Source organism: Anolis carolinensis, chromosome 4, assembly GCF_035594765.1.
Source record: "Anolis carolinensis isolate JA03-04 chromosome 4, rAnoCar3.1.pri, whole genome shotgun sequence".
Classification (NCBI taxonomy): domain Eukaryota; kingdom Metazoa; phylum Chordata; class Lepidosauria; order Squamata; family Dactyloidae; genus Anolis; species Anolis carolinensis.
Window position 1 is genome coordinate 119,345,648 of NC_085844.1, and position 9,730 is coordinate 119,355,377.

The 9,730-nt window shown below is 39.1% G+C and overlaps 1 protein-coding gene across 1 annotated transcript in view; it reads left to right on the forward strand.

The window, feature by feature from the left end:
* Positions 1 to 5,401, forward strand: part of f13a1 (coagulation factor XIII A chain) — a 149,305-nt gene extending 143,904 nt beyond the window's left edge. Inside the window, exon 15 of the mRNA XM_062977690.1 lies at positions 1,391 to 5,401. Coding sequence (XP_062833760.1) covers positions 1,391 to 1,538 — 148 coding nt within the window. The 3' untranslated portion in view covers positions 1,539 to 5,401. The remainder of the gene's footprint in view (positions 1 to 1,390) is intronic.
* The last annotated feature ends 4,329 nt before the right edge of the window (positions 5,402 to 9,730 follow it).

Genomic DNA, 9,730 nt, shown 5'->3' on the forward strand with positions numbered 1-9,730 from the left:
GCCCTGAGTCCACTTCGGGGTGAGAAGGGCGGAATATAAATGCTGTAAATAAATAAATATTCTTATGTGGGAGATAATGCTCTCATTTTGGCAACTTGTAACTATACCGCTGTATAGGTCAGATGTGAATCCCTCCAGTTGAGTAGCTGCTTTGAACCTTCAAACAGGCTAACAAATAGGAGCAAAGAAGTGTCCAGTTGGAGATGGTCTGCCTGACTATTATTCTGCCTGAAACTGTATGAAGGCATGCTTTGGATCTTTTCTAGGCTCATAGATGGGATTTGGAGGCATAATTTTTATATCCGTGGCCCTATGGGGGCTCCAAATATGGTGGAAATGCCTTCCACATCCCTTAGAGATTGTTTTTGGGCTTTTCGACCCCCGAGGTACTTGGAGAACACAAAACAACCACAGGGGAGCTACATGCAGCCTGCAAGGCACTCTTTACCCAACCTTGCTTTAGGTTAGTATTTCTCAACCTGGGGGTCGGGAAACCTGGAGGTGGGTGTCACGAGGGGGTGTCAGAGGCATCTGCCAAAAACCATCAGAAAACACATATTTCTAATGGTCTTAGGAACCCCTTTGGCAGAGAAGGCTGAAGATCTCTCCGCCTGTCCTTCTCTTCCTTTTTGGTAACAAATGGCAAATCCTCCCACCAAAAGCCCAACTTGCCCAATCCTATCATTGGTGGGGTTCAAGGGCCTCTTTGATTGTGGGTAAACTATAAATCCTAGCAACTACAACTCCCAAATGCCAAAATCTGTTTTTCCCAAACTCCACCAATGTTCAGATTTGGGCATATTAGGTATTCGTGCCAAGTTTGGTACAGATCAATCATTGTTTTGAGTCCACAGTGTTCTCTGGACGAAGGTGAACTACAACTCCAAAACTCAAACTCAATGCCCACCAAACCCTTCCAGTATTTTCTGTTGGACATGGGAGTTCTGTGGGCCAAGTTTGGTTCAATTCCATTGTTGGTGGAATTTGGAATGCTCTTTGATTGTAGATGAACTATAAATCCCAGCAACTACAACTCCCAAATGTCAAAATCAACCTCTCTCCCAAACCCACCAGTGTTCAAATTTGGGCATATTGGGTATTTGTGCCAAATTTGGTCCAGTGAATGAAAATACATCCTGCATCTCGGATATTTACACTACAATTCACAACAGTAGCAAAATTACAGTTATGAAGTAGCAACAAAAATAATTTTATGGTTGTGGGGTCACAACATGAGGAACTGTATTAAGGGATCGCAGCTCCACATTGAGATAGGATGTTTCTTTTAAATATAAACTCCAGATTTTTCTATTGCAAAGACACCAGTTCCTGTTGATGGATTTATGGCTTGTCTGCCACAGTGCTTACATTTTTCTTTCTCTCGTTACAGAGAGGTTCCAAGGAATTCAACCTTGACCTGGGAAGAAAAATGCCTTCCAAAGCGAGCTGGCCTCCGAAAACTGATTGCAAGCTTGAATTGTGATGCTTTACGGCATGTCTACGGGGAGCTGGACATCAATATTCAGAGTGCTGTGTAAAGCTTTTTATCTATCTTTCTTTCTCATCTTTCCCTTTCAGTATTTCAGGAATTTGATTACAGAAAAACATAGGCTAAAAGCATTATTGCAAGAGTCATAATCACATTATATATACTTGATTAGTATTTTGCTGTTTAACTGTTTGTAACCTGCTGCACACACACACACACACACACACACACACACAAACAGAAACCACTCTTATATTCCCCACATTTTTAAAAAAGTAGGCCACAATCAATTGGATCTACTTCATAGAAAGGGAGGAGAGAATCATAAGAATGCAATCTTTCATGGATTATGTCTGTAGTTTGAGGATTTCCAGCCAAGGCAACATTTGCCCTGATTTCATTTACAATTAGCCATCTGCATCCAAAGATTCTTTATCCACAAATTCAACCACCCATGGCTTGAAAATATCTTCTCTTCCCAAATCCCCAAAAGCAAACTTTGATTTTGGCATTTTATAGAAGGGATACCATTTTACTATGCCATTGCATATACAGTAGAGTCTTGCTTATCCAACGTTCTGGATTATCCAATGCAGTCTACCTCCTACCTGGGATCCACAATTGTTTCTATAGGCAGCAAGGACTGAATTTCTTATGAATTTAACTTCTGACAATGTTGTTACTGCAAGTTCATTTTATGCAGTTCTATCTATTTGTAGTCAATTTGTTAGTAGTCAATGTTTTTATAGTCATTGTTTTCCATTCATTACGATGTTTTGGTGATAAATTCGTAAATACAGTACTTACTGCATAACATTACTGCTTTTTCTGTCTATTTGTTGTAAAACATGATGTTTTGGTGCTTAATTTGTAAAATCATAATGTAATTTGACATTTAATAGGCTTTTCCTTAATCCCTCCTTATTATCCAACATTTTTGCTTATCCAACGTTTTGCCGGCCTGTTTATGTTGGATAAGTGAGACTCTATTGTAATGGGATTGATCACCCATGGATATTAATATTATTAATATATTATTAATATCCATGGGAGGGATTCTGAAAGAAAACCCAAGTAGATACTAAGGTCTCACTGTATATCTTTCTGTTTCTCAAATCTCTGTATATATATGCTCTCTTCGTCATTACATTTCTTTGAAGGAGATTAGTCTGAGGAAGAATGAGTGGACCAAGAAGATAAATGAAATTCCTGTCCTAGTAGAGATTTAAATCCAAATCTCCCAAATCACAGCATAACACTCTAACCAAAAAATGGGAATTGTGTGCCATGTGGACTGAATGCACCCTCCTAAAGGCCTCCCATATGGTCTGCAGACATCCAAGGACTCCTAAGCTCTTCCCGTCTCCCTGTAAAAGAGACATTTAAAAGTTCTTTCAATCTTCCACTGCTCAAACTAGGCTTTTTAAATTTTCAAATTTTCATATTTGTATTACTTCAACAAGTAATACAAATTCTGGTTTTAAAGAGTACACTCGTCCAAGGTTTCATGTTTTGTGAGAATGGGGTGGACTTCAATGGCTGACCATCCCTTATTTAATAATCCTATCACACTTGTGATGTGGTATTTGTCACAAATTCGTTATTTAAAATCTCTGCTGCTTAGAATTTGCAGTGAGATGAATATATACATATCAAATACAGAAGTAAACCAGAATACCAATACCAACTCCAAAATATTTCAAGGCACAAACAGTGCTCAAGATTAGATAAAGTTAGTTCAGTGAAATAACAAGTCATATTGTTCAGGTTTGCTCATATGTATTTTTGATCTTTTAATTTAAAACTATAAGGGTTCTGAAAGGTCCAAATCTCTGGAGTATGCTACAATTCATTTTTAATTATGGCTTGATATTTCAGTATTTTTCCACCTAAGATAAAAATTGCCAAGTATCATGAGAGACTATCATATTAACAAGGTGGCTGTTATCCCAAAATATCTCCTAAAAACACTCCTTTATGGGGGAGAAATGGATAAATGCATTTTTGTTTTAAGAAAGCCCTAATACTTCAAGAATTTTTAAATGAGCCAAAATGCTCATAATTTTGCTCAGTTTTGGAGAGAAAACTTGGAAGTTCTTCATTTTTTGCAAACAATAATGAGAAAATGAAGATGTATATTTTTACTCATGAGTTGTTGGCCTTAAATATTTATTACCAGAGTTAAATAAGTACATCATTGTACTTCTTGGTAGAACATAATTTAGACAATTAATAAAAGCCATCAGTGACACATGTAATAAAAAAGTGGTAATGGAAACACTGTCATGACTTTCCCATTGCTCAATATATTTGTCTGGTTTAGAAAAAAGATTAAACTCTAGGATTTGGTATCTGTGCTCTGAGATCCCTGTATTCAGTTACAAGCTCTTTCTCAGTCAAAGGGTTGAACAGTCAACTAAAATCTTGTTAATGCATTCCAATAGCATAAACCAGGAACCCCGGTGGCACAGTGGGTTAAACCCTTGTGAACTGCTGACCTGAAGGTTGGGTTGCTGAAGGTTGCCGGTGAGTTTCCTTCTGTCAGCTCTAGCTGGTGGGGACGTCTCTGTAGACGGCCAATTCTCTCACACCAGAAACAACTTGTAGTATGGGTTGCTGTGAGGTTTCTGGGCTGTATGGCCATGTTCCAAAAGCATTCTTTCCTGGCGTTTCACCTGCATCCTTTCATGGCTGTTGCTTCATGGAGATAAGCATTCTTTTACAGCCAATAAAATCAACCACAGAGGCCCTCCAAGGTCCAGAGAAAATCTCTGAGGTTTCCAGTTACTGTCTAGCTAAAGTGAAATAGTGAGAAATGTCTCTGCTGCTTCCTGTTCTTGTCACTAATATGGGAATGGCTATCTTGCTGTATTGAATAGGTGGGGTTTGGGAGATTGCACCAAATGCTGTATTGCAGCTATCGTGTTTCCCCAAAAATAAAACAGTGTCTTATATTAATTTTTGCTCCCAAAGATGCGCTAGGTCTTATTTTCAGGGGATGACTTATTTTTCTATGAAGAAGAATTCACATTTATTGTTGAACAAAAAAATGAACATTTATTATATACTGTACAGTAGTTGTTATCACAAACCAGCATAACCAGACAAACTGAATCCTATCAAGAATTTCTTGTTACTACCATTATTTCTATGTACAACACTCTATGGTACGTACATTTCCTGATCCTGTATGCTCTGGTGTTCTGTTCGTTGGGCATGCTTCCAAACAAAAACTTTTCTAGGTCTTACTTTCGGGGGAGGCCTTATATTTAGCAATTGAGCAAAACCTCTACTAGGTCTTATTTTCTGGGGATGTCTTATTTTAGGGGAAACAGGGTACACACCAAAGATACATCTGCAAGCCTATGCATTAAAAGCAAGAAACTTCTAGCCTTTGGGGACTTCATTTAGCTTTCAATCATTAGTCAATATGGTTATGGAAGTGATCTTCCAAAACATTTGGTGGAACAAAGGTCCCTCTTTACATATACATGACTACCACCTAGATATAACTGCATTGAGTTCAGTGTAGGATTGATAGGAGAAACGAGGGACAAGGCTCCTTGCCTTTAGTTGTGCAGATGAGGATATTCCAGTAAGTGTTGCTTGTTACGTAACCATTCAAGGGACAAGTGTCCTGTCTTTTATTTTACATGATAACCCTATTTCAGTGGGACTTACAAGAAAATATGCATAGCATTGGCATTGAAGCTGCTTTCTTGAGATAACGTCTTAACTAAAATGTGTACTGTTAATGTAGTTTGCATATGCACTCTGCTTTATGTTATTTTCACACATTACGTCTTCTGCTTTTCACTTTTGTGTGGAAGGAGAGCCTTCTGTGGCTTAAAAACCTGTGTTTGTCTCATTAATCAACCAAAAATAATGCAATAAAATATTGTTTTACTTGTGTCTCCATTTCTGATGGACTTTTACCTGAGCAACTTTCTTAGAAGCTAAGCAGGGTCAGCCCAGGTTAATAGTGGTGTGCATTGGTATGGAATTGCTGTTTGTTTTGTTTAGTTTCATTCGTTTTGTATCAGTTTTGTATTTGTCCCCGTTTCTGAAAACAGGACACTTTACTAATAGAATTTTTGTCTCGCTCATGAAAAAACCCAAAATCTTTTGGACCATTGGTGGCAATGGGAGGGCTTTCGAGGCTTATCTTCCTCCCAAAGGCTCAGTTTTTTGGGTTAGAGGGGGGGAAATCACCACACACGGAGGGCATTTCAACCCCTTTTAGCCCACCTACTTTTAAAACATTTGGGTCTTCCCCAGAGTACTATTATTATTATTAATAATAATATTATTAACATCCTTTGGCACACATCAGCTGTCATGGGGAAGTAGATCTCTCTCAGGCTCAGTTTAGGGTCACAGAGTAACTATTGTTACTAATATAAATATTATGACTAACAACCATTGGTACACATCAGCTGTAATGGGAAAGCAGCCCCCTGTCAGTACCTGCTTATTGTTACATGGCCCTAAATGAAAGGAAAATGAAAGCAAGCATGATGACCATGCAGCTTTCTCTTTTGTGTCACCTTTTGTTTTGTCCGAAAATTGCATCTTTCGTTTTGTGCATCCGAATGGACTATACTAAACAAATAGGCGAATGAAGCAGATGAAACAAATACTACGCACATCACTACTCGTTAACACTTAGATGGAAAACTGCTGACAAATGCCAGATTCTGTGGGCTATATTCAGAACAAAGAACTGGTAAACTATTTCTGAGTATTCTTTAACAAAGAAAACTATGAAATTCATAGGGAAATTCACCATAAGTCAACAGGTGCCCTGAAGGCACATACAGGTCCACACTTCCTTACAGTTCCTACTAAAGAAATATAATAAGACAAATTTGAGATTGATGCTTGCAGTTTTTCCCCACAAGGCTGACACAATGTACTCGAACCATACTGGAGTGACAGCTGGGTCACATCAGTTCAGGTGTGACAATCATGTTTGTTTCAGACATTATGGAAATGTGTAAAGCCTTTTGCTCTAAGACATTCACATTTATTCTTACAGATGCTCTCACCCACCTTTTACAACTACAGCCAGAAATATCAGCTTTGCATAATAATCGTCTACACAGGGTTATTTCCAACCTTTTTTCTAATTCTAGCAAAATGACTTCACGCATTTTCTAGTTCAAAAACTGTTTGGGTGCAAATTTTAAAAGCAGTGAGGCATGTATTAGACATGCAGTTCTTAGGTAAAGAAGCTGAAGAAATTCTGCTCATACCATTGAGGCCGATTGAATTTCATCACTATGATTTTTTAATGCTACTAATTCCAACTTTATGTTAGAAAATTGTTTTGATCGAAGACGTTTTATTTTGAGCAGCCAATCTGGTTTTCTGTGGTTCTTAGAATGCAGATAGGAAAGGGGAAAGGGAGCAAATATGTATCAGGATCACCTTGCGAGTAACTGGGAAGGAAAATTTGTTGGTCGGTGACTCTATTCTCACTCATTAGAGAAGGTCAACTCATGCCCTGCCTATGCTGCAATATCATGTAGTTTGAAACGGTATTGTGTAGTGGTATAGATAGGGCCTCAGCCCTCTAGCCAGAAATTCAACACCTTCTGAATCATCTCGCTATAAAAGGCTGCAGGAAGGATATCCACCCCACCTCTCACCACCAACACAAAAACTAGCATCCAACACAATGTCCATGTGGATATTTTATAATTAGGTGTTAAGTTATTATATAATTTTGTTTGATTATGTTTTGTTTAATTTAATGATGTAAGGTTCTAATGTTGTTTTCATATGTGGGGCCATTCCGGACTGTTTTGTCAGTACATGTTTGTTTTATTAAGGCATTTAATGTTTGCCTATTTGTATGCTGGAATTCGCCCTGAGTCTCCTTGGAGAAATAGGGCAGAGTATATTACAAATTGAGACCTACAGAACAATAACATGCCACTCAGGATTGCAGAACAAAAAATAGAAGAACTTTAATACTAATTCCAAGATATCAAAAAAATAATATTTACAATGGTCCCTCTGATCACTTACCTAAGTCCACAGTCATAAACAGTCCTTTCTCGGTCCACAAATCTGCTTCAGAGAAGAATACAGTCCTGGTTCTTTTCTTTCCTTTCTCAGCAGCAAACAGGCCTCAAAATACCAAGGCCTCTCTGAGTACACTGCTCTCTTCACCAGCAGTAGTCAGTCAGCACTGAAAAAAAACTTGTTCAAACTGGTTCTGCAGTATCAAATCAATCCCCAGGCTGAGCAAATGCCCTGTTTTGTCTTTCAAGAACAGCCTTAAAACAACGTAAGTAAATGAAAACTGCTTTACCTTAGCAAAACATAAAGAACAGCACACTCAGTGGTATAATGCAAAAGAGAGCAAAATACTCTTAGGGCAAACACAGTCTCTGATAAATTCACAAACCAAGTAGCAGTCTAACTTCAGACAAAGAAACAGCAATAAATCCTTAGAGGCAGTTTCCCAGATGCAGACCTGAAGCAGGCACAAGGGGAGCGAAGGCTTAGGCATTAGATTCAGTTTGTTATCAGGAAAAGCTGGCTATACCTGCTTCTGCTTTATAGTCCTGAGTTGCCTCACAGCTGCTAGGGCAGTTCCCAATTACTCAGCTGCATTTCTGGCAGCTATTCTAGCTGAACAACATCTCTGCTCTGTTTCCTTTCGCCTCTCCTAAAATATGGGTACTTGCAAAATCTCCTCCTCAAATTCCAACTCCCCCTCAGATTCATGAACACTTTCCTGCTCCCCTTCCTCTTCTGAAGAGAAGGTGGCAGAGAAGGTAGACCTAGTGGCAGAGAAGGTAGACCTAGTGGCAGAGAAGGTAGACCTAATGGCAGAGAAGGTAGACCTAGTGGCAGAGAAGGTAGACCTAATGGCAGCTAAGGAAGACCTAATGGCAGCTAACGTAGACCTACTGGCAGAGAAGGTAGACCTAGTGGCAGAGAAGGTAGAACTAGTGGCAATGAAGGTAGACCTAATGGCAGAGAAGGTAGACCTAGTGGCACAGAAGGTAGACCTAGTGGCACAGAAGGTAGACCTAGTGGCAGAGGAGGTAGACCTAGTGGCAGAGAAGGTAGACCTAGTGGCAGAGAAGGTAGACATAATGGCAGAGAAGGTAGACCAAGTGGCAGAGAAGGTAGACCTAGTGGCAGAGAAGGTAGACCTAGTGGCAGAGAAGGTAGACCTAGTGGCAGAGGAGGTAGACCTAGTGGCAGAGTACGTAGACCTAGTGGCAGAAGAAGAGGAATCCCTAACAGCCAATCGACTTCATGCACTTCATTTTCCAGTTAACACGCACAGCACAGTGCCTTTGCAAACCATGACAGAATATAAGGCGGTAGTCGTAGTTGTTATTAACACCTGTCCTAGATTGTTACATCTGTAGAATATTGTATGTGCCAATAATTTGCCTTTTGACTTTGTAAAAGTTACTCCCAAACTTTTACTCTCAAATTTTCTCAGCTATTGCAGTGATACTGGCTGTAGGGCTGCATAACAATCCTATAGATCAGCTATCCTTAATGTAACAATCCTTTGGGTTTGTTAGATTACAAATCCCATCAATCACAGATACCTGTGATAGCATTGTTAACTGAAGGCATCAGGCTGAGAAAGCTAGTCGAATCGCTCACTGTTTAGTAAATTCAGTAAAATTACTTATGAATAAACAAGATTGCATGGATAGGTCAAGATCTATGTTTCATGCACACATTTATTAAAAACATTGTATAAAATTACCTTCAGGCTATGCATATACTATATATATGAAACACTAGCTGTGCCCGGCCACGCGTTGCTATGGCGTTGTCTGGTGGTGTTGGTGAGAAATTGTTGAGGTAGTGGTGGTATTGAATGTCTGTTGTATGGTTGTCTTTATGTTTAGTATGCACACTGCAGTGGATTATATGGCAGTGTGGAGTCAAGATAATCCAGTTCAAAGCAGATAATATTAGATTCTAAATGGGTTATATAGCTGTGTGGAAGGGCCTTGAGTCTACACTGCCATATAATCCAGTTAAAATCTGATAATCTGTGGAAGAGGCCTAAATGAGGTCTAACTGTGCCTGTCCCCTGGGCTGAGTAGATTGTTAGGAGACCAAGTGGGTGGAGCTTAGCCTTCAAACTGGCAGCAATTGGATAAAAACTATTATTCCTCTCCCTGTAGTTAGGACTTTATTTTTATTTTATTTTTGTTGTATCAACCTAGAGCCATGAATGATGGGTTGTGTTGT